Below are 26037 nucleotides of genomic sequence, written 5' to 3'. Positions count from 1 at the left end.
ATAACAGCATGTTAATGGTGGATCTCTCTGCTCGAAAGCTGCACTGTGCCTCGAGGTAGACGTGCTCAGCCAGCTTCTGGAGTCTCTTTAAAACTACTTGAGCGAAGGCTTTCTCCACTGTGCTGAGCAAGGAGATTCCACGGTAGTTGTTGCGGTCACCCTTGTTCTTACAGAGGGTGGTGATATTGGCATCGCGCATGTCCTGTGGTACTGCTCCCTCATCCCAGCACAGGCAAAGCAGTTCATGGAGTTTTGAGAGTATAACCCGCTTGGCACACCTGATTTATTTCAGGGGTAATGCCGTCCTTTCCAGGGGCTTTTCTGCTGGCTAGAGAATCGATGGCATTACTGAGCTCTGATTTTGTTGGCTGTTCGTCCAGCTCATCCATGACTGGCAGAGACTGGGCTGCATTGAGGGCGGTATCATTTTCCCTGGAGTACAGTTCTAGGTAGTGCTCCACCCAGCAGTCCATTTGCTTGCGTTGGTCAGTGATCGTTTCTCCTGATTTAGACTTGCACGGGGTGATCTTCTTGACGGGTGGCCCAAAAGCTCCCTTAATGCTGTCTTACATTCCTCTGATGTTTCCAGTGTCGGAAGCCAGCTGAATACGACTGCATAGGTGTTGCTAGTAATCATTTGCACAGCACCTGGCTGTTCTTTGAGCGGTGCTTCTCGCAGCTTTAAGTGCTAAGGATGTTAACTTGCTGGGGGCTTTCTTGTAGTTCAGCAGTGCAGTGTGCTTGGCAGCTAGGACTGGTTCCATCTCTTCAAAGTGAGATTGAAACCAGTCTGCATTTTGCTTCTCATGTTTGCCAAAGTTGGTCATTGCTGAGTCATAGATGGTGTCTCTGATGTGGGCCCACTTGGTCTCTGCATCCCTTGCAGGAGTGTTTTGAAGGGCTTTTTCAAGGGAATTAAGAAACTTTTGTGATAGCTGTGGGTAAGAAATTCTGTTAGTGTTGATGTGCGGGCAGCCATTCTGCTTGGAGTGATGTCTTTGGTTTGAGTCTAACTTTGCTGCACACCAGGGAGTGGTCGGTGTCGCAGTCCACACTGGAAGCTGCGTGTGATTTGAACACTTTATGGAGCCTCGCCTTGTGATGAGTTCCAGCTGGTGCCAACGATGTGATCTAGCTGGTGCCAACGATGTGATCTTGGGTGTATCCATGAAACCTGGTGAAAGGGTTTAGTTTGAAAGAATGAGTTGGTGATGCAGAGGTTGTGGTAGTACACAACCCCAGCAGTCTCTGTCCATTCTCATTCATCCTTGCAATGCCATAGTGCCCGAGGCAGCATGGCCATGAGTCATGGTCAGCCCCAACCCTGGCGTTAAAGTCCCCCAGCAGGAACAAATGTTCAGTATTCGGAATGCTACTCATATTATGGCGTTCCTTGTAGAACTGGTCTTTAACATCAAGTGGGGAGCAGAGTGTTGGAGCACAGATGCTGAGTTGGTGTATTGGACCAGAGGCGGTGAGCAGTCGAATGGACAGTATGTGTTCCAAGCCATTTGTAGGTGGCTCTATCATGCTGAACAACGAGTTTCTGATGGCGAAATCCACTCCATGCTGTCTTGGTTCTTCTGGATCCCTACCCTGCCTGTAGAAGGTGTAGTCTTGCTCTCTTAGTGATCCGCTCACAGGGAGACTCTGTCCACAGAGTCTACTGAGGTTGTTAATGATGGCAGTCTTCCGAGAGTCGTCGATTTGCGTAAGATCTTCTGACAGGCAAGGATGCACAATTCGGACGTTCCAGCTTGGTGGTGTTTGACTAACTTATTAGAGTTCTTCGAGCAAGGTGGATAAAAGGGACCAGTAAATGTGGTGTACTTAGATTTCCAAAAGGCAATCGATAAGGTGCCAAATCAAAATAAGAGCTCATGGTGTAGGGAGTAACGTGGATAGAGAATTGGTTAGCTAACAGGAAGCAGCCAGCAGGGATAAGTGGGATATTTTTGGGTTGGTAGGATGTGACCAGTGGAATACCACAGGGATCAGTGCTGGGGTCTCAACTATTTGCAATCTACATGAATGACTTGGATGAAGGAACTGAATGTACGGTAGCTAAATTTGCAGATGACACAAAGATAGGAAGGTAAGTAAGTCTAGAACTTCAAAAATATGGGGTCATCCATTTAAGACACAGATGAGGAGAAATTTTTTCTCTCGTGAGTCTTTGGAACTCTTCCTCAAAAGGCGGTGGAAGCAGAGTCTTTGAATATTTTTAAGGCAGAGGTAGATAGATTCTTGATAAGCAAGGGGGTGAAAGGTTATTGGGGGTAGGCGGGAATGTGGAGTGGACGGTGCAGTCAGATCAGCCATGATCTTATTGAATGGCAGAGTAGGCTTGAGGGGTGAAGTGGCCTACTCCTCCTAATTTGTATGCTCGTAAGTTGTCAAGAGGAGGTGAAGAGTTGACAAAGGGATTTAGATAGGTTAACTGGGCAAAAATTTGGCAGATGGAGTATAATGTGGGAAAGTACAAACTTGTCCATTTGACAGGAAGAATAGAAAAGCAGAATGTTATTTAAATGGGGAGAGAGAGAGAGACTGCAGATCTCTGCAGCACAGAGGGATCTGGGTGTCCTGGTACATGAATCACAATAAGTTGGTATGCAGGTACAGCAAGTGATTTGGCAGGCAAATGGAATGTTGTCGTTTATTACAAACTGAATAGAATATAAAAGTAGGGAAGTTTTGCTACAGCTGTACAAGGCCTTAATGAGACCACACCTGGAGTACTGTGTACAGTTCTGGTCTCCTTACTTAAAGGATAAAATTGTATTAGAAGCAGTTCAGAGAAGGTTCAGGTGACTGATTCCTAGAATCAAGGGATTATCTTGAGGAAAGGTTGGGCCTATACCTATTGGAGTTTAGAAGAATGAGAGGTGATCCAATTGAAACATACAAGATCCTGAGGGGACTTGACAGGGTGAATGCTGGAAGGATGTTTTCACTTGCAGGTAAGACTAGAACTAGGGGGGGACACAGTTTAAAAATAAGGGGTCTCCCATTTAAGATGGACGTGGGAATTTTTTTCTCTTGAGGGTTGTTAGTCTGTGGAATTCTTTTCCCCAGTGAGCAGTGGAGGCTGGGGCATTGAATGTATTCAAGGCTGAGTTAGATTCTTGATAAACAAGGGAGTCGAGTGTTATGGGGGGGGGGGGGGGGAGGACAGGAAAGTTGAGTTGAGGCCACATTCAGATCAGCTATGATCTTATTAAATGGTGGAGCAGACTCAAAGAGCCGAATGGCTGCCTGCTCCTAATTCGTATGTATGTAAAAGCATGTCCAATTCTACACAAGCTGACGATATCCAGATTTGCCTCACCAGCACCCCTCTCGACCCATCCACTGCTTCATTGTTGTCAGGTTGCTTGTCTGACTCCATCCATTTAAACGGTGGGAAGGCTGAAACCGTTGGCTTTACTCGCTGCCACTAACTCTGATACCATCAACTATTTCATTGATTTCCGAACTGACCCTCTTGTCTTTCACCCTTTTATAAACTGAAGCTCATCCAAAACTCTGCTGGCCGTAACGTAACTCATGCCAAGACCCAACACTCTTGTGCTTGCTGATCAACATTGGCTCCCAGACCTGCAATGCTTTATTTCTTTTCCTCCTGTTCAAATCTCTCCATGGCTTTGCCCCTCCCTGTCTCTGCAATCCCTACAGACCTCAAAGAACTTTTCATTCCTCCAACACTTTTGCATCCCCACTTACTAGCATGAACACTAGAATTCCTCCTTAAAATGCTCTTTTTTTCATCTCCCCCCCCCCCTCACCAATCAGAGTTCGCTTGCCAACCAGTCAGCGCACTGATCTCATACAGTATAAATGTTGTTTTCCCTTGCATTGCTATTCTTGCAGAGTGTCCTGATTAGTGCAAGACGAAAAGCTTCGACATAATGTCTCTATTTTCAGCAATACTCAAGTTCTGTACTACCAAATGACCATTTCTATTTAAAATAGAAAAGTGCATGCAAATGTAGAACTTCTAATATAATTAAAATTAAAAGTTTTGCAATCTTTTTAATTTTGTGGGGGATTTTACTTGGAGGAATGATTGTTGCAAGTTGATTTTTGTGCCACTTTTGAGCTGCTTCCTGTTTGGTTTACAGGGAGCATGACATCTTTAGTTGTTTCCAGGTGTGTTTGCCTGGTTGCTGATCCCTGTTCAGGTGGGCAGGTTGCTGATTTCTATTGCGAATCCCTGTGTCTTAAAATATATGGTCTAGGTTTCTTTTTAGTTGACATGAACATTTGATGACTTTTGCTAGCTTTGTTATTTCCTAGTACAATGATTTTTTTTTTAATCAAGGCTTTCAATTAAGATTATTCAGTGTTCAGTAGGAGTCTCTTTAATAGATACACTCTTCTTTACCCAGTTTACCTCCATTATACTTTGTTTCTAACTTACCCAGCATCTTGACAGTAATGGTAAACATCTCAACATCCGTGACAAATGGAATTAGAAAATGACCATGCATTATGTTTGCTAGTTCAAATTCTAGTTTGGTTGGATTACTCAATTTATATTTTGTTAAAATCCACTGTGAATATCATTCTGTTTGCACCTGCTTTTATCTGCTCCCTGTGTAATCTGTCAAGCTGTAGGTTAACTTGGCATTAGTATGCAAGGTGAATAAACTTATTTGTTTATTGCTTCAGTGGCTCTGTTGAGCCATTGGTGCAAACATTTTAGCATTAAACAGCAATTACCACCAATAGTATATAGTCATTAACTTCCAAGGTACCCCAACTACAAAGCTGCTATGGAAGGTCATGCCTGACAAATCTCATTGAATTTTTTGAAGAGGTGACTAAGGTAGTGGACAGGGGAGTTTCTATGGATGTTATTTATATGGACATCCAGAAGGCATTTGGTAAAGTCCCACATAACAGACTGTTAACTAAGGTAGAAGCCCATGGAGTTGAGGGCAAATTATTGGCATGCTTAGAAAGTTGGTTGAGTGGTAGGCGACAGAGAGTGGGGATAATGGGTAAGTACTCAGATTGGCAGGATGTAACTAGTGGTGTTCCGCAGGGATCTGTGTTGGGGCCTCAATTATTCACATTCATTAATGACTTGGATGATGGCATAGTAAATCATATCCAAATTTGCTGCTGATATAAAGTTAGGCGGCATTGTAGACAGTCTAGATGATGGCATAAAATTGCAAAGCGATATTGACAAACTAGGTGAATGGGCAAAACTGTGGCAGATGGATTTCAAGGCAGGCAAGTGTGAGGTTATCCATTTTGGACCAAAAAAGGATAGAGTAGGGTCTACAGGGGTTAAGTTATGAGGAGAGATTACACAAATTAGGTCTGTTTTTGCTAGAATTTAGAAGGTTAAGGGGTGATCTGATTGAAGTCTTCAAGATATTAACAGGAAAAGACAGGCTAGATAAAGATAAATTATTTCCACTGGTAGGAGATTCTAAAACTAGGGGGGCATAGTCTAAAAAAAAATTAGGACCAAACGTTCAGGAGAGATGTCAGGAAGCATTTCGAGCAAAGGGTGGTAGAGGTTTGGAACACTCTCCCACAAACGGCAGTTGAAGCTAGAACAGTTAATTTTAAATCTGAGGTAGATGGATCTTTGTTAAACAAAGATATTAAGGGATATGGGCCAAAGGCAGGTATATAGAGTTAGGCCGTGGATCAGCCATGATCTCATTGAATGGCGGGACAGGCTCAAGGGGCTGAATGGCCTACTCATGTTCCTATGTTCCTATGATTGGGCAAAGGTTAGAGAGGAGGGCAAGCACTTAATTCAGGAGATAGGATTTGAGGAGATGTTCGAAGGTGAGGACTGAGAGGAAAAGAAAATCTCTTTTCCACATGATTTTACCTGAATTTGTCTGTTTTTGTTCTGCTATATTCTGATTACGTCGAATTTGTAACACAGGCCTGCCAGCCCAACTAGATGTTTATACTCCATATGAGTCTAGTCCCAAACTACTTCATCTAATGCTAGTAACATTTGCTAAACTACCTGCAGTAATGCGTGAGCTGCGTCAGAAGTAAAAGTTGGGCATCACGTTACTGAAGTTAGACTTTGCTCACGGGCCCCAACACCCATTCAGTCAGTATTTCAAAGCCTGGTTTTGACTGCTTGGGGATTAGGAGCGGTGTCTTCCAGGCCCATGTTTGACTTGCCATCCAGTCCTGAGACAGGTCAGCTGCCCAAGTATCTATCCTGGATGCTGGTGAACTTGGGGAGGAGCAACTGGACGTGCTCAGTGTCTGCATTTGTCAACACACTGCTTTAGGGATGTCCAGACTCTTCAGCCACTTGCGCTTCTGCAAGTACTTCCAGAACCTGGTTGCTGACAACTTCTGCTTTGATAAAATCGAGATGCGCCAGCAACTTCATGTGGCTCCAGCAGCAGTCATCCCTTGGTTGTTCAGCTAGCCACAGTGACTGAAGGAAAGTCGCTCTGTGCACTGGCAGTGCGTTGTGATGGAGACTGCTTTTGTTATCTCGTGGGCCATGCTGAGTGACAATGTGTTTAGCTCCTCAAAGCTAATTTCATAGTGATTACATAGTGTCATACAGCACTGAAACAGGCCCTTCGGCCCACCGAGCCTGTGCCGATCAACCACCCATTTATACTAATCCTACATTAATTCCATATTCCCTACCACATCCCCACCTTCCCTCAATTCTCCTACCACCTACCTACACTAGGGGCAATTTACAACGGCCAAGTTACCTATCAACCTGCAATTCTCTGGCTGTGGAAGGAAACCGGAGCACGCGGCGGAAACCCACACGGTCACAGGGAGAACTTGCAAGCTCCGCACAGACATACCCAGAACCGAACCCGGGTCGCTGGAGCTGTGAGGCTGTGGTGCTAACCACTGCGCCGCCCAATTATTAATTCCCCAGACTCTCTCTCTATAGGACCAACACTCACTTTGTTAACTCTAAAATATCTGTAGAAGCTCTTACTATGTGTTTTTATTTCTAGCTAGTTTTCTCGCATATTCTAATTTCTCCCTCATGAATCTAAGTCATTCTTTGCGGTTTATATTCTGTCCAATCTTCTGACCTACAACCCACCTTTGCATAATTATATGCTTTTTCTTTAATTTTTTGATACTATCTTTAACTTCTTTAGTTAACCATGGATGGTGGGTCCTCCCCTTGAAATTTTTCTCTCTCGTTGGAATGCATCTATTCTGTGTATTCTGAAATATCCCCTTCAACATCTTCCACCGCATCTCTATTGACCCATCCCTTAACCTATTTTACCAGTTCACCTTAGATGGCTCTGCTTTCATGCCTTCATAAGTTTAAAATACTAGTCTTAGATCCACTCTTCTCTCCCTCAAACAGTGTAAAATTCGATCATATTATAATCGCTGCTGTCTCAGGGCACCTTCACTAGTTATACTGGTGTCCCATCAGTTTGGTAGAGGTTGTTAGAGCGTAAAACGCATCAATGCACTGAGTAGAGATTATTCTTTCTCCTTTTGAGGCTTAGATTCACTTATGATTCAGGGTTTCTCATTGCTTTGTTTGGGAGGAACAAAAAACCCCATGTTGCCCAAGGTCCTGCTGAAACTTCTGCTCATTTATTGCCCGCCTTCCCATCTGGCTGACGGCCGTCGTTGGATGCGCTCAGTCCCAGTAGCCCCCAGTCTGTGATCTCCTTACACTGGTTTAGCTGCAGCCCTTTGAGTCCTGAGGTAGTTGGCAATGATGTGGCTGCTGATTAAACTTACAAGTATGTGTTAAAGGAGAATAGCCACTTCAGTAGGATATTTCACTATGGTGTAATCCATATTTCACAAATGGAAATGGGTTGAAAAGGACCATTTTTGTATTTCAGTAACTTTATTTGTATTAGATTGGTAGTATCAGTGTACAAATTACTTCCCTTTTTCACTCTCCGTGGGGATCTCTTAGTCTTGTAACAATTTATGTATTAGGATTTGGTAATGTACCTTGTATGGCCAACTAAGTTGCTTTACCTTGAATACTACATTGATTATCTTGAGGCTATATCTAATGTTCTGAGATTTCAGATTGAAATGAACATTTTTCTGAGTTGTTACCCTGTAATCTTCAGTGTTTTCAGTATAAGAGTTCTTAGCAGAAGTTGTCCATAAATCCTGTTTGCACAGTTGTACCAGGAAATTGGTTTCCTCTTCTGGAGCTAGATACCTATATTTAAACTTGATTTTGCAGCACTACTTGATGTTTTGATTTTAAAAAAATACTATAAAAACACCAGATTTAGTAAAACTGAATAAAGACTTTGAATAAAATCTCCTAATACATTCTGAAAACTGGGTAACTAAGCCTTATTACATACAATAAAGTTACATTTTAAACTTACTTTGTATTTCCGTGGCACAATGGTTTGGAAGGATTAAACAAAAGAATTGCTATAGTCTCGAAGTTGCAGATGAGGATTGAACATGCCTTTTACTTATTTCAGGTGTACAGATAAAAGAAGAGGAGGATGATTCTGAATCCTGGCAGCTAGCATCACAGCCTTCCTCCGTCACTAATGTGGGAACTGCGACTGTCCTTAGTTCCAGTGATTTAGCACAAGTGTCTGTGAACCTGGATGAGGATGGCAATGATCAGTATCAACCTGGAAAACGACTCCGTCGAGTAGCATGTACTTGTCCTAACTGTAAGGATGTTTTGGGAAGGTATGTTTCTGTTTTGTATAAATTAAATATTTTTAAGTGCTGTAAAGCTTCTGTGAGCACCAGATCTACTACATAATCAAATGTCTCATAAGGGGAAATGTACAATGGTAAATAAGTGCTTCCATAGCCTTTATCTGTTGTAAACCATGGGTAAGCTTGGCAAACCAATTGCATGTAAATTAAAACTTTCTCCCAACATTTCTATACAGTAAAAAATGGCAACAATTTCTGTAAGCCAGATTTCCTAAGAGCCAAAACCTGAGTTCTTGTGCATGCAATGTCTGAGATAACGTGCCACAGGTTGACAGTGACACTTCCATTGTAATACTAGCAGAGATCCGTAAAACATTTGTGGTCATATTGGTATCGTGATTGCAACAGTCCTTCAAATGTAGGATTTCTTGCTACTCTTCCACCAAAAATGTTAACAGAATCAAAACTTCTCACTCTGGAAAAGGCTGCATAAAGCTGTCCATGTGTAAAAACAGGCCTAGGAATATAAATACAAATTTGTCAAAAGTCTGGCCTTGTGACTTGTTTATAGTCAATGACTATTAGAGTCTAATTGGGAACTGATTGAAAAGGCTGGTTTACATCTGATGGGCTCAATATTATTCAAGGAGTAAACATTATTTCCTTGAAATCTGCTTGTTATAATTTTAGCATCCATCATTGAAAAAAGAAGCTTCCTAACTACCAATCTTGTTCGATTACACAGTCCTTGTTTAGGATTCAAGTTTCGTAGCAGTATTATAAGTGCGCCTTCCTTGAGTCTAAGCTTATGCACTGACATGCCCATTGGAGTTGGACTGTGCAGAAACTCTAAGGTACAGACTGTTATCATCTATAGAGGTGACGACGGTGTATTTTAATTCACATGACAGCTGTTCTGAAAACATTTTCATTCAAATCGAGTGAATCTTCAATTTTAGCACAAAGAATAGCTTTCACATAGTAACTTGCACGAAATAGGAAATCAACACAGTTTGACTCCTTGGAAAAACAATTAACCGGTATTTCAGTTGAATCTCCTAATTTTCCATTGTCTAGTTTAAGAAGCTAATCTGCAAACACTTTTTCATTGGGTGTTACTCTTAAGTTTTCTTTAAGTTTAAATTGTGGCCATATATTGCTTTTGCTAATACAACTTCCTGAAATATAGCCTCTCGACGTTCTAGGAATAACTGGTAGAAGCTGCCAAGAATCACCTCCCAGCAAAACAATTTTCACTCCAACTATATCATTATTTATGAAAACTTAAGTGAACGATCCACTGCCAGGAAGCAATATGTTGGCATCTTTGGAGCTTCATCCCATATGGAGGAGGTAGTGGCATAGTGCTAATGTCACTGAGTTAGTAATCCAGAGGCCCAGGCTAATGCCCTGGTGACACTGGTTCAAATCCCACCACGGCAGCTGCTGTAATTTTAAATTGAGCTAATCTGGAATTGAAAGCTAAAGGTAATGGTGCCGTGAAACTATTATCAATTATTGTAAAAGCCCATCTGGTTCATTAATGTGCTTTAGGGAAGGAAATCTATCTTTACCTGGTATCGCCTACACGTGACTCCAGACCCACAGCAATGTGGTTGATTCTTAACTGCCCTCTGAAATGGCCCAGCAAGCCACTCAATTGTTGAGGGCAATTAGGGATGGGCAACAAATGCTGGCCTTGCCTGCGATGCCCACATCCCATGAAAGAATAAAAAAAAGCTTTGACTTTCTAATCAGTTCTGCTTCTCCAGAATTTGCTTTCAATTTGCACATTGAAGACTCATGAGTTGGTATTGGAATTTTAAAAAGCAAATGTGCTGTTCAGCCTCCAGTGAGAAGAGTTGAGTTTGTGCCAGTTGAAGTGCATTGCAAAACTACATCTGCTTGCCTTATGTCATGCGTATGAGAGTGTTGGAAACCAAGGTTTCCCCTGTTTCCATGAAATCATCCAAAAAGACTGGTTTCATAGTGTGGAAGACCTCATCAACAATTGCCTTTTGATCATGGTTTAGCTTTTCTTGATCAAGATTACCTCTGTCAAAGTTATCTTCTTCGAGTCTTCATCTTAGGCAGTCCCTCAGGAACGAGGATGACTTTCTTCCACTCCAGGGTTATAGGTCCTTAGGTGACCGAATAGTCCAATTCTGGATCCGCACACTTTACCGCAGGTGGTGTTTGAGGCGAGTGAATTGTATGCTCGAATTTCCGAATGCTCCTCCTGTTTGCACTTGGTCGCTGCCTGGGCATGTCGACATTGTTCGAACTGACTGGCACCTTCGTGGATGCTTCTCCATTTCGGGTGGTCTCAGGCAAGAGATTCCCACAAATCAGTGGCAATGTAATTTTCAAGGAGGCTTTAAGGGCATCCTTGTAGTGTTTTCTCTGCCCTCCTGGTAGCCTTTTGCCATGACTGAGCTCAGAGTGGAAAGCTTGTTTTGGGTGTCTTGATACTGGGAAAGTTTGACTGAGAGGGGGCACTGATATTGGAGTGCCTGTCCTGGCACTGAATTTGCAGGATCTTGCAGAGGCACCGCTGGTGATATATCTCCAGAGCTTTGAGATGTCTGCTGTACAGTGTCCATGTTTGCAACGCATACAGGAGGGCAGGTAACACTGCTGCCCTGTAGACCATGAGCTTGGTGCCAGGTTTGAGGTCTTTGTCGTCAAACACTCCTTTCCTCAGATGACCGAAGGCTGCGCTGGAGTCAGAGTAATGCATTAGTCAAAGTGCAAGCTGGCAATCTGAGGTTTTGTAAACTTGTATTATTACACTTTAAAAATTCTTCAATAGTGAATGAGAATAAGCTGTTTCGTCTAAGTCTTTAAAAAGTCTTCACACATTGCCTGCTTAAATTTATTTCCTAGCGCTGGAGGATCTTTAGGATTGCAAAAAATGCAAATGGTAGCAAAAAGTGTTCAAAGCCTAGAAGGCATTGAATGTAGAGTTGCATCTAAAAGTATTTTCATATTCAGAATTGTAATCTAAGATTTAGGTTCGGAGTCACCAGATACCCAAAGAAGGGAGTTGACCTTATAATGTGATTTTTAAAATAGCTTATAGTTTGAGTAATTTAAATATAACGTATATTAAATAGCAGCAGTTTAAATATGATGTGCATAAGCTGAATAGCGAGAAAAGACATACGACCCATAACCGATTGAACGGAGCACCAATCCCAGATCATACAGTGGGACAGAATGATGACAATCTCCTCGATGGATGAAATAGGCGAGGTATAGGTGGGCTGTTCAGTCCTCTGGATCCTCGGTCGTCTTAAGCTAACCGAAGTGTTAGGCTGAAGCCTAACACTCGGCCAAAGCTGAGCTTTGGGAGGCTCTCCTTCTGTCTGAAGAAGACTGACTGACTACTTTCCTCCCGTGCGCCTGTTTATATACTTCTAGGAGTTGGGAGTCTAACCTTGTTAGAACCCTTCTAACCAATAAATACAGGACAGGTACCCGAGCTGACTGATCGTCACCTCCCCTTTGTCCATCACTTCAACTCAAGATCATCTTTGTTTGCTTCATACTGGAGGCCAAATGTTAGCTTTCATTAGACACTTGTACAGATAAGAGGGTGCACTAGGCACTGGAAGACTCCCTCATATCAGCTTAGAAATATCTGTGGTGTCTATTAACTTCTGTATGACCCCCTTGGGAATGTTATGCTGTTCTCCCCATATCTTAGTCATAGAGTTACACAGCACAGAAACAGGCCCTTCGGCCCATTGTGTCTATGCCGGCCTTCAAGCACCTATCTATTCTAATCCCATTTTCCAGCACTTGGCCTGTAGCCTTGTATGCTATGGCGTTTCAAGTGCTCACCTAAATACTACTTAAATATTGTGAGGGTTCCTGCCTCTACCATCCCTTCAGGCTGTGTATTCCAGATTCCAACCACCCTCTGGGTGAAAAACATTTTCCTCAAATCCCTCTAAACCATCTGCCCCTTACCTTAAATCTATTCCCCCTGGTTATTCACCCCTCCACTAAGGGGGAAAAAGTTTCTTCCTATCTATCCTATCAATGCCCCTCCATAATTTTGAATACCTCAATCAGGTCCCCCTTCAGCCTTCTCTGCCCTAAGGAAAACAACCCTAGCCTTTTCAGTCTCTCTTCATAGCTGAAATGCTCCAGTCCAGGCAACATCCTGGTGAATCTCTATTGCACCCATATTCTTCCTATAGTGTAGTGACCAGAACTGTACCCAGTACTCTAGCTGTGGCCTCAGTAGCATTTTATACAGCTCCATCATAACCTCCCTGCTCTTATATTCTGTGCCTTGGCTAATAAAGGCAAGTATCCCATATGCCTTCCTAACCACCTTATCTACCTGTGCTGCTTCCTTCAGTGATCTATGAACAAGTACACCAAGGCCCCTCTACTTCCTCGGGTCCTACCATCCCTTGTATAACTGGCCTTGATAAAGCTCAACTGCTAAAGCATTTGATTTTTTTTTTGATATAATTAACCCTGTTGCCTTCAACTGAAACATAAGCATCGTCAACATACTGCCAAAACAGTTTTGCACAACTATGGAGTATGCTAATGGCTTCCCTTACAGCAAGTCTGTATAAAAATTGAAGGGTTGTTACCTTATTTTTAATTGCTGTTCGCTTTTCCTCATGTTCCCAGTGAACCGATCATCCTTGCTTCCCACGCGGAAGTAGTAAAGGATAAGCCATGGGATAGCAGTTAGGACTTAAAACATTAATATTCTGGCACGTATCTCCACGGGCTCGATACATATATCTCTATGTAGTGGAGGGTTCCTGTCCTCTCCTACAAATGCTACTGCTATGTCTGATGACCCACCTGCGATTGGATTATTGTAAAGTCTGATCTTTCCTGTTGTCAGCTTTAAAATGCATTCTGCTCGGTTGCCTTCCTTAATCGCTGCCTTGTTTTCAATCTTAACTTCAAGCTTGTTCTTGTAAGCATGGGTGGATTGACTTTCTTGAGTAGGACTTTATGCATTTTGTATTTCTCTTTGTAAATCTAGTGCTTCTGATCCATCAAGTATATAAAGTTGATCATAAGAACCACTATCTACTTGAACCATGCAACAAAGAAACTGTATGATAGACTTGTCTGAACAAATAGTACAGTTCTGGGAGAGAACACTGCTTTCGCTCTTGGAGGCAAAAGCAAGAGCGCTGTTATAGACCTTATTTGGTCTCCTGTTTCTGGCTTTTGGGGAGGCTTAAGTTAACAATGTCTTTATCAAATCAGGAGACTCCTGTAATGCTGGTAGAATCATAGTCATTTATGGCACAGAAGCTGGCCATTCGGCCCATCAAGTCCTTGCCAGCTCTTCACTGAGCTATGCAGTCAGTCCCACTCCCTGGCTCGCTCCCTGTATGCCTGCAAGTCGTCTTCTCTGGTGACCATCCATCTTTCTCTTGAAGTCACTGATTTTGTCTCTGCTTCTCCTTTCCCCCCGCCCCCCCTTTTGTGGGCAGCGAGTTCAGGTCATTACCACCCACTGTTTGTTTTTTTTTAAAGTGTTTCCTCATATTCCCCTGCATCTTTTGTCCCATAGTCCTTGTACCATTTGTTAATGGGAACTGTTTTTCCTTATCTAAGCCTGTCATAAATCTTGTACATTTTTATTAAATCTCCTCTCAACCGCCTGTTCTGAGGAGAACAAACCCAGCTTTTCCAATCTAATCTTGTAACTAAAATCCTCCATTCCAGGAACCATTCTAGTAAATCTCCTCTGCACCCTGTCAAGGGCCCTCACATCCTAAAGTGTGGTGACCAGAACTGGACACAGACCTCTAGTTGGGGCCTAACCAGAGCTTTATAAAGGTTCAGCATAACTTCTCTGCTTTTCTACTCACTGCCTCTATTTATAAACCAACCCCAAAATCCCATATGCTTTACTAACCCCTCTCAATATGTCCTGCCACCTTCAAAGATGGACGCACATGCATCCCCTGGTCCCTCTGTTCCTGCGCACTCTCTAGAACTGTGCCATTTAGAATATATTGCCTCTCCCTATTCCTGCTTTCAAAATGCATTACCGCACTCGTCAGTATTAAATTTCATCTCCCACCTCTCTGCCCATTCTGCTAGTCTGTGTGTCCTGTTGCTGGCAGTTCATATCACTGCCTCACCTCCAAGTTTGGTGTAGTCAGCAAATTTTTTGAGTCTACTTTAACTTCAGTTTGGCACTATAACAACAGTCAGTATAACAGTCTGGTGTATTTAATTATTTTTGAAAATATTTGACTCCACAATAATTGTCTGTTTCTGTTCTGCCACAATTGAATTCATCTGCTTGTACATCTCCATTTATGAATGCTAATAAATCTTGGCTATCTCTTCGTCTTTCTATTCAAATTGATGTCTGTTTCTTTCAGCTTCTAAACATCTATGTCGAGGCTCAGTTGATTCATTAGCTATTTGCTGTTGGTGCCATTTTCGATCAGCTTCAAAATGTTCTCTCTTCAGCCAATTCATTTTCTGTTGCTTGCCCTTCTCTCCATTTTTACATTTGTTGGATATATTTCTTGCTGTTTAGGCATTTCAAAAAGATTACAGCAGTACTTTCAGTTTCAGTCGCCAATGACATCAACAGAATCGCAACTTCTCACTGTGGAAAAAGCTACATAAAGCTGTCCATGTGGAAAAAAAAACAAGCCTAGGAATACAAATACAAAGTTTGTCAGGAGTCTGGCCTTTGTGGCTTGTTTATAGTAATAGAAAATGAGAGTTTCTTGCCACACATAACCATTTCCACCAGTTCATCCATTCCTTCCATTCCTCTCCTGCCATCCCCGTTGCACCATCAATCTCATCCCTCGTGGAAATAGTCTCCAGCCGCCACCACCTTCTCAAGGGCAATTAGTGATGGGCAATAAATGCTGTCCACATCCCATGAATGAATTTTAAAAAAAACAAATGATGTCATTGAGATTTCAACATAGCCTGACAATGGACATGTAAAATTTTGTACTGCTGACTTTCAGTATTCAAGTGGATAATTATAGATTTTGTCCTTCCAAGCTTAAATTAAATCTGGAGAAACTGGTGGTGGTGGAAACTGGAAGGATGGGTGGTTGTATATCTCTCACCTAATGTAAGTAGCAGGAATAGCAAAGTGGTGTAACGCTGAAACACGTTTGGAAACATTTTGGGTTTCATACAATCTTGCCTACAGTGCATGTTAAATTGGTCTAGAGATGAAACTCCTCCAGATGCCAATTATATTACAGTCCACATAATGGTCACACCCTTATGCTGTTTTGTCACCACCACCAACCATTTAGCAGCCTTGCATTCATCACTGGCTCTGGTTCTCGGCACATTCCACGAGTCTCTGCATGTGTCATAGAGACCAGCAAAAACTTTGCTGTCAAAGTATTATCTTCATTACAACAGCACTTTGCAATAACTAGAATTTCTGTATTTCAAAGTTTTTTTTTAACAGAATCAAAACTTCTGGTTCTGGAAAAAGCCACATAAAGCTGTGCATGTGTGAAAACATTAGGTCTAGTATAAATTGCAGTTAGCAATCACTTCCCTGAAACACATCATATCTCAAAGTTTAATTGAATGCAATAAATGGAATTGGGTTTAAAAAAAAAATTTCAGTGGTGCCGAAAACTAAACATGCCCCACATGGCCAAGACTGTCATATCTGTGTTTTAATTAGACACAATAAATAGAATTGGGCTTAAATGCACTCTGCTCCTCTGCATGCACCATGGAGAGACTGGCAAAATATTTGGAGTCAAATAGTATTTTTTTATTGCAACAGCACTCTATTAAATACAAGATTTCTAGTTATTCTTTCTCCAAAGACTTTAACAAAATCAAAACTTCTGAGCTTGACGGGGGTGGGGTGGGGGAGTGCGGGCGGGGATGAGGGAAATCCTACATAAAGCTGTGCTTATATAAAAACATTGGGTTTAAAATGGCGCCGAAAAGTAAATGCGCCCCACATGGATCATGCTCACATTGCTCAAAGTTTATTGGATGCAATAAACTGAACTGGATTTTAAAAAAAATTAGCAGCCACTTCACTGGAACAACATTCTTCATCTCTGTTGGTTTAATGCATTATTCTGAAGTAATTCTACAGATTTTGAACTCAGCTGGCCAGTCAGTAACTTCCTTATAAGATTCTTGGCTGCATGAGAGATGATGGAATAAGAAAAGGCCATTAATCCCCTGTAGTTTACACTGCAGATTCTTCCTAAAGACAAAAAAGATTTGCATCTATTCACTCACTCTTTTGAATATCTCACAGCATCTCCTACAGTATTAATTATCTGGTGCAGTTCCAAGAGATAAAGTGGCAACCCTTGTGCACAGCAAAGTTCCACAAACTACAGTGAGAAGTTTTAAAAATTTCAGTTAGCAGCTGCAAAGAGATTAGAAGAACCACACCTTCACCAGGTACCTTGTATCAGATGGATCAAAAAAATTGTTATACTCTGTTACAATAAAACACCAACCAAATTACCGACCAACAGATGCACCCCTTAAACTGACCAATCAAAACAGCTGGACAGACAAAAACTGCATCATATTATAAATCAGTTACTGGTGATCCCATGGGTTGCTCTCCAACTTCTCCCAGCTGCTTTTGAAAGATGAAAATATCAGTCAGACTATTATGTTCAGTCAAAAATTCAGATTTATTTATAAATGACCTCAGAAGTAGTAAGACACGTGTCATTTAAACTGCAGTATTTAAAACAGTCCATCCCCAAAGGGTTAAAATCATTTTCAAGACTATTTTTTCTTCGCCTGATAAGTGATTGAACTCTTGAATGCTAGTCTTCTGTAGACTTTCATTACGTAAGGTTGTATGTAGGTGATGTGAATAACCAATTCACTGAGTTCATGTCTCTAGATAGAAGTGAAGCTAAGAGTTGTGATTTATTGCCATGGGATTTATTCCCCACCCCTCTTCCCCAAGGTGCAGTCATGCCTTTTGAAGTCCAGAGACTCCGACACTCCACTGAGAGGAGAACAGAACCCTAACTTTCTGGGGTTGATGCTGCAGTAGATTTGCCGCCTTGCAAATGGCTCTCTGCCATGGCCTTAAAACAAAAACAAAGCCCCTTATTTTCCTAATTTTGAGATCAAACTATCTGTCTGGTCTGTTTTCCTGACGGTAGCCTGATTCCATTTTACATTGTGAAATGTTCCATTTTAACTTAGTCTATTTTTAATACCATGTATCTAATTGACAAATTTCACTTTTTGATATACGATAGAAACAATATGAACAGGAAACAACCTGCTGGTTCACCAAGGCTGTTCCATACAGTCATGTTCATGACTTCCAATAATGCCCTCTACCCACCAGAAGCCATGTTATCTCCTGGGAGACACAAAGTGAGAGATATTTTAAAAACCTAGGCCAGTTCAGGGGGAAAAGAATTCTGGCAAATTCGTCTGATTCTTGAAGGTGATTAAAATGAGTTCCAGGAGACAATAGTGACAGTGAGGCTTATAATCCATTAAGCATTCATCATATTGAGGAAATCTCAAGACAGATTTACTAATGTCAGGCTTTTATCCAGATGGTCCTATTTTCTTTGCCTTTTTCCCCTCCCTACAGTTAGGGGCACCAGCATTCTATGATTTCTGCTGCTGAATCTCCCCTGCATGGTTGGATTTTAGTCTTGTTATTTTCCCCTCTTCATTGTAATAGAACAAATATCTGGTATTCAAAATCTTTAGTCAGGCGAAATTGCTTTTCTACGCAGTTGTTAGTGCATTTTACACAACACAAGAAGTAGGGGCAGGAGTAGACCATATGGCCCATCGAGCCTGCTCTGCCATTCAGTACGGTCATGGCTGACTTTTGGCTTAAGCTTCACTTTCCTGCCCACTTGCCAAATCCCTTGATTCCCTGAGAGACCAAAAACCTGTCTCACCCTGTCTTAAATGTATTCAACGATGGAGTATCCACAACCCTCTGGGATAGAGAATTCCAAAGAATCACAACCCTTTGAGTGGTGTAATTTCTCCTCATCTCAGTCCTAAATGATCAGCCCCTTAGCCTGAGACTGTGCCCCTGTGTTTTAGATTCCCTGACCAGTGGAAACAATTTGTGTCTACTCTACGCAGCAACTTCAGAATCTTCTGTGTTTCAATGAGATTGCCTCTCATTTTTCTAAACTCCAGAGAGTATAGGCCCAATTTACTCAGCCCCTCATCATGGGACAAACCCGTCATCCCAGGGACCAATTTAGTGAACCTTCGCTGTACTGCCTCCATTGCAAGTATATCCTTTCTTAAATGTGGAGACCAAAACACCTTTCATAGTTTACCTGTTGGGCAGGTCACTAAATTATCTAGCGTCATTAATCTCAGCTCCCGACATCACCTGGTCTGTACAAACTAAATGCTAAGTGTTCCAGATTCTAACCACCCTCTGGATGAAAAAAGTTTTCCTGAAATCCTCTCTAAACTTCCTGCGCCTTACCCTAAGTCTATGCCCCCTGGTTATTGACCCTTCTGCGAAGGGAAAAAGTCTCTTCCTATCAATGCCCCTCAATTTTGTATTCCTCAATCATGCCCCCTCATCCTTCTCTGTTCGAAGGAAAATAACGCTGGCCTTTTCAGTCTCTCTTCATAGCTGAAATGCTCCAGCCCAGGCAACATCCTGGTGAATCTCCTCTGCACCCTCTCCAGTGCAATCATATCCTTCCCAGGTGTGGTGCCCAGAACTGTACGCAGTACTCCATCTGTGGCCTAACTAGCATTTTATACAGCTCCATCATAACCTCCCTACTCTTATATTCTATGCCTTGGCTAATAAAGGCAAGTATCCCATATGCCTTCCTAACCATCTTATCTACCTGTGCTGCTGCCTTCAGTGATCTATGGACAAGTACACCAAGGTCCCTCTGACCTTCTGTACTTCTTGGGTCCTACCATCCATTGTATATTCCCTTGCCTTGTTGGTCCTCCCAAAATGCATCACCTCACACTTCTCAGGATTCAATTCCATTTGCCACTGCTCTGCCCATCTTACCAGCCCATCTATATCGTCCTGTAATGTAAGGCTTTCCTCCTTACTATTTACGACACCACCAATTTTTGTGTCATCTACGAACTTACTGATCATACCTCCTATATTCATATCTAAATCATTAATGTACACTACAAACAGCAAGGGTCCCAGCACCAATCCCTGTGGTACACCACAGGCTTCCACTCAAAAAAAACAACCCTCAATGATTACCCTCTGTTTTCTGTCACTAAGCCAATTTTGGATCCAATTTGCTGAATTGCCCTGGATCCCATGTGCTTTTGCCTTCTTAACCAATCTCCTATGCGGGACCTTATGAAAAGTCTTACTGAAGTCCATGTAGACTACATCAACTGCTTTACCCTCATCTACACATCTAGTTCACCTCCTTGAAAAATTCAATCAAGTTTGTTAGACATGATTTCCCCTGACAAAGCTGTGCTGACTATCCCCTGCCTCTCCAAGTGGAGATTAATCCTGTCCCTCAGAATTTTTTCCAATAGTTTCCCAACCACTGATGTTAGACTCACCGGCCTGTAATTACCTGGTCTATCCCTGCTACCCTTCTTGAATAATGGTACCACATTTGCTGTCCTCTGCCAGCCAATCTGCCCTGATTTTAAAAAAAAACTCTGCAATTGCTCTCAGACTTCAGTTAATACTGATTATGACTCTACCGGCTTGTCATAAAAAGAACCACAGCTAGATCACTAATGTCCTTGGCAGGAAATCTGACTCCAGACCCACAGCAATGTATTTGACTCTTAAATGTCCTCTGAAATGGCCTAGCAAGACACTCAGTTGTATCAAATTGCTACAAAAAAGTCAAATAAGAAAACTGGATGGACTACCTGGCATCGACCTTGGCATCGGAAATGACAAAGGCACACCCTGACCAGTCAACCCAGCAAAGTCCTCTTTACTAACATCTGGGGCTTGTGCCAAAGTTGGGAGAGCTGTCCCACAGGCACGTCAAGTTACAGCCTGACTTAGTCGTATGCAGCGACTCAAACCTTGCAGCCAATGTCCAAGACTTCTCCACGATTCCTCGGTATGTCCTGTTCCACTAGAGGTGGGAGGGAGTGGCCCTGGTCGTCCTTAACATTGACTCAGAACCCTGTGAAGTCTCATGGCATCAGGTCAAACACGGGCAAGGAAAAAAACCTGCTGATTAGCATCTACCGCCCTTCCTCGCTGATGAATCATTGCTCCTCCCCGTTGATAACCACATGGAAGAAGCACTGAAGTTTACAAGATTACGAGTCGGGATGATGTCTGACTTGGAGGGGAACCTGCAGGTGGTGTTCCTATGCGTCTGCTGCCTTTGTCCTTCTAGGTGGTAGAGGTCCTGGGTTTGGAAGGTGCTCTCGAAAGAGCCTTGGTGAGTAGCAGCAGTGCATCTTGTGGATGGTACACACTGCTGCCTCTGTGTGCTGGTGGTGAAGGGAATGAATGTTGAAGGTGGTGGATTAGGTGCCAGTCAAGTGAGCTGCTTTGTCCTGGATGGTGTTGAGCTTCTTGAGTGCTGTTGGCACTGCACTCATTCAGGAAAGTGGACAGTATTCCATCACTCTCTTGACTTGTGTCTTGTAGATGGTGAACAGGCTTTGAGGAGTCAGGAGGTGAGTTACTCACTGCAGAATTCCCAGCCTCTGATCTGCTACTGTAGCCACAGTATTTAAATGTCTGCTTCAGTTAAGCTTCTGGTCAGTGGTAGCTCCCGGATGTTGATGGGGGAATTCAGCGATGGTAATGCACTTAGACAACAAGGGGAGATGATTAGAATCTCTCTTGTTGGAGATGGGTCATTGCCTGGCAAGAGTGTTACTTGCCACTTATAAGCATAAGCCTGAACATTGTCCACTTCTTGCTGCATGGCTGATGCGTACGGCTTCGGTATCTGAGGAGTTGTGAATGTACGATGTTCAGCGCCAATCAAGCGTCCCCACTTCTGACCTTATGTTGGAGGGAAGGTCATTGATGAAGCAGCTGAAGATGGTTAGTCCTAGGATACTACCCTAAGGAACTCCTGGACCAATGTCCTGGGGTTGAAATGATTGGCCTTCAACAATCAGAACCACCTTGGGACCTGACTATTGAAGGGTATATGGCATTTAGGAAGTACAGGAAGCTAGGAAAAGGTGGAGGGGTAGCTCTGTTAATTATTGATGGTATTAGCGCAATAGAGAGGAATGACTGAAGTTCAGGAGACCAGGATGTAGAAGCAGTTTGGGTAGAGATGAGAAATCATAAAGGCAAGAAGCCACTTGGAGTGGTGTACAGGCCACCTAACATTAACCACACTGTAGGACGGGGTATGAAGGAAGAAATAATGGCAGCTTGTCAGAAAGGTATAGCAATAATTATGGGGGATTTTAACCTACATAAAGACTGGAAAAATCAGATGGGCAGAGGTAGCCTAGATGAGGAGTACATAGAATGTTTTTGGGATAATTCCATTGAAATAATACGTTCTGGAGCCAACCACAGAGCAGGCTATACTCGATCTGGTATTGTGTAACGAGATAGGATTAATTAATGACCTCATAGTTAAGGTGCCCCTAGGTAGGAGCGATCATATGATTGAATTTTACATTGTTTGATGGAGAGAAGAGTAGGTCCAGGACTAGTATTTTAAACTTAAATAAGGGCATGAAAGCAGAGCAAGCTAAAGTGAACTGGCAAATCAGGTTAAGGGGTAGGTCAATAGAGATGTAGTAGCAGACATTTTAAGGGGATATTTCACAATGCACAGAATAGATGTATTTCAACAAGAAAGAAAAATTCCAAGGGTGGGACTCACCATCTGTGGTTGACTAAAACAGTTAAAGATAGTATCAAACTTAAAGAAAAAGCCTATAATTGTGCAAAGATGGGAGGCAGGTCAGAAGATTGGGCAAACAGCAAAGAATAACTAAAAGATTGATCCGGAAAGTAAAAGAGTAGAAGGTAGAGTACAAGAGAAAGCTGGCCAGAAATATAAAGACAGATAGTGAGAGTTTCTATAGATATTTTAAAAAGAATGTCTGCGTGGGTTTTCTCCGGGTGCTCCGGTTTCCTCCCACATGCCAAAGACTTGCAGGTTGATAGGTAAATTGGCCATTATAAATTGCCCCTAGTATAGGTAGGTGGTAGGGAAATATAGGGACAGGTGGGGATGTGGTAGGAATATGGAATTAGTGTAGGATTAGTATAAATGGGTGGTTGATGGTCGGCACAGACTTGGGCCGAAGGGCCTGTTTCAGTGCTGTATCTCTTTAAAAAAAAAAAAATTAACAAAGTGAGCGTTGGTCCTATAGAAAGCGAGTCTGGGGAATTAATGGATAATAAGGAGACGGCAGATGAATTGAACTGATATTTTGCATCGGTCTTCACTATTGAGGATACAAGTAACATCCCAGAGATAGCTGTAAGTCAGAGAAGGGAGGGAGGAACTAAAGAAAATTACAATCACTAGGGAAGTGGTACTGAACAAATTGTTGGATCTGCAGGCTTACAAGTCTCCGGGTCCTGATGGATTTCATCGGAGAGTGTTAAAAGAAATGGCTGGTGAGATAGTTGATGCGTTAGTTTTAATTTTCCAAAATTCCCTAGATTCGGGGAAGGTTCAGTTAGATTGGAAAATAGCGAATGTAACTCCTTTTTATATTTATTTAGTAACTCGCCTCCTGACTCCCCAAAGCCTGTCCACCATCTACAAGGCACAAGTCAGGAGTGTGATGGAATACTCTCCACTTGCCTGGATGGGTGCAGCTCCAACAACACTCAAGAAGCTCGACACCATCCAGGACAAAGCAGCCCGCTTGATTGGCACCCCATCTACAAACATTCACCTCCCTCCAGCACCGACGCATAGTGGCAGCAGTGCGTACCATCTACAAGATGCACTGCAGCAATGCCCCAAGACTCCTTAGACAGCACCTTCCAAACCCGTGACCTCTACTAACTAGAAGGACAAGGGCAGCAAATGCATGGGAACACCACCACCTGCAAGTTCCCCTCGAAGTCATACACCATCCTGACTTGGAACTATATCGCCGTTCCTTCACTGTCGCTGGGTCAAAATCCTGGAACTCCCTTCCTAATAGTACCTACCCCAAATGGACTGCAGCAGTTCAAGAAGGCACGTCATGCCTGGCCTGGCCAGCGTCACCCACATCCCATGAATGAATAAAAAAAAATCAAAAAGGGAGGAAGACAAAGCAGGAAACTACAGACCAGTTAGCTGAACATCTATCTCAGGGAAAATGTTAGAAGCTATTATTAAAGACGTTACAGCAGGGCTTTTAGAAAAATTCAAGGTAATCCGGCAGAGTCAACGTGATTTAGTGAAAGGGAAATCATGTTTAACCAATTTATTGGAGTTCTTGGAGGGAGTAACATGTGCTGTGGATAAAGGGGAACTGGTGGATGTACTGTACTTAGATTTGCAGAAGGCATTTGATAAGGTGCCACATCAAAGGTTATTGCAGAAAATAAAAGCTCATGTTGTAGGGGGTAACATATTGGCATGGATAGAAGATTGGCTAGCCAATCAGGAAACAGGCATAAATGGGTCATTTTCTGGTTGGCAAGATGTAATGGGTGGTGTGCCACAGGGATCTTAGCTGGGGCCTCAACTTGTTACAATTTATATAAATGATTTAGATGAAGCGACCCAAAGTATGGTTGCTAAATTTGCTGGTGAGACAAAGATCGTTAGGAAAGTAGGTTGTGAAGAGGACATAAGGGGGCTACAAAGGGATATAGATAGGTTAAGTGAGTGGGCAAAGACCTGGCAAATAGAGAATAAAGTGGGAAATTGCCCACTTTGGCAGGAAGAATAAAAAAGAAACATATTATCTAAATGGTGAGAGACTGTGGAGCTCTAAGATGCAGAGGAATCTGGGTGTCCTCGTGCATGAATTGCAAAAGGTTAGTCTGCAGGAACAGCGTAATTAAGAAAGCTAATAGAATGTTATTGTTTATCACGAGGGGAATTGAATACAAAAGTGGGGAGGTTATGCGTCAGCTATGCAGGTCATTGGTGAGACTCCATCCGGAGTACTGTGTACAGTACTGGTCTCCTTATTTAAGGAAGGATGTAAATGTGTTGGAGGCAGTACAGAGAAGGTTTACTAGACTAATACCGGGAATGGGCGGGCTGTCTTACGAGGAAATATTGGACAGGCTAGTCTTGTATCCGCTGGAATTTAGAAGAGTAAGAGGCGGCTTGATTGAAACTTATAAGATCCTGCAGGGTCTTGACAAGGTGGATGTGGAAAGGATGTTTCCCCTTGTGGGATAATCTAGAACTAGGGGTTACTGTTTAAAAATAAGGGGTCGCGCATTTAAGACAGAGATGAGGAGAAATCTTTTCTCTGAGGGTCATGAGTCTTTGGAATTCTCTTCCTCAAAAGACGGTGGAAGCAGAGTCTTTGAATATTTTTGAGGTAGAGGTAGATAGATTCTTGATGAGCAAGGGGGTGGAAGGTTATTGGGGGTAGGTGAAAATGTGGAGTAATCCGTTCTGCCATGAACTTATTGAATGGCGGAGCAGGCTCGAAGGGCTGAGTGGCCTATTTCTGCTCCATGTTCGTATGTTTCTTTGTGTTAGGTATAACTCCAGCCAGTGGAGAGGTTGCCCCCTTATTCCCATTGATTTCAGTTTTGTTCAGGTTCCTTGATGTCACACTTAGTCAAATACTACTTTGATGTCTAGGGCAATCACTCACACCTCACCTCTGGAAATCAGTTCTTGTATCCATGTTTCGATGAAAGTTGTAATGAGGTCTGGAGCCCGGTGGCCCTGGCAGAACCCAAACTGAGTATTGGTGAGCAGGTTATTTGAATAAGTGCCTCTTGATAGCACTGTTGACACCTTCCATTACTTTGCTTATGATTGAGAGTGGACTGATGAGGTGGTAATTGGTCAGATTGGAATTCTCCTGCTTTTTGTGGACAGAACATACCTGGGCTATTTTTCACATTGTTGGGTAGATGCCACTGATGTAGCTGTACTAAAACAACTCAACTAGGAACAGGGCTAGTTCTGGATTACAAGCCTTCAGTACTACAGCCAGGATGTTGTTGGGGCCCATAGCCTTTGCTTTATCCAGCGCTTTTAGCTGTTACTTGATATCTCATGAAGTGAATCAATTTGGCTAAAGACTGGCACCTATGATGCTGGGGACCTCAGAAGGAGGTTGAGATGGATCGTCCACTCGGCACCTCTGGCTGAAGATGGTTGCGAATGCTTCAGTCTTGTCTTTTGCACTGATATGCTGGGCATCCCCATCATTAAGCATAGAAATGTTTGTGGAGCCTCCTCCTCTGGTTCATTGTTTACTATTTGTGACTGGATGTGGTAAGACTGCAGAGCTTTG

At 42.6% G+C, this 26037-nt stretch overlaps 1 protein-coding gene across 3 annotated transcripts in view; it reads left to right on the top strand.

The window, feature by feature from the left end:
* The window catches only part of LOC137372070 (transcription factor Sp3-like), a 79282-nt gene that overhangs the window by 37015 nt on the left and 16230 nt on the right, over positions 1 to 26037 (top strand). For all 3 annotated transcript variants that reach the window (XM_068035438.1, XM_068035437.1, XM_068035436.1), the window contains one exon: positions 8460 to 8679. In XM_068035438.1, coding sequence (XP_067891539.1) covers positions 8460 to 8679 — 220 coding nt within the window. The remainder of the gene's footprint in view (positions 1 to 8459; positions 8680 to 26037) is intronic.

The sequence above is a fragment of the Heterodontus francisci genome, chromosome 7, assembly GCF_036365525.1.
Source record: "Heterodontus francisci isolate sHetFra1 chromosome 7, sHetFra1.hap1, whole genome shotgun sequence".
Taxonomy (NCBI): Eukaryota; Metazoa; Chordata; class Chondrichthyes; order Heterodontiformes; family Heterodontidae; genus Heterodontus; species Heterodontus francisci.
The sequence above is the reverse complement of the archived record's forward strand: the minus strand, read 5'-3'. Positions and strand labels throughout refer to the sequence as shown.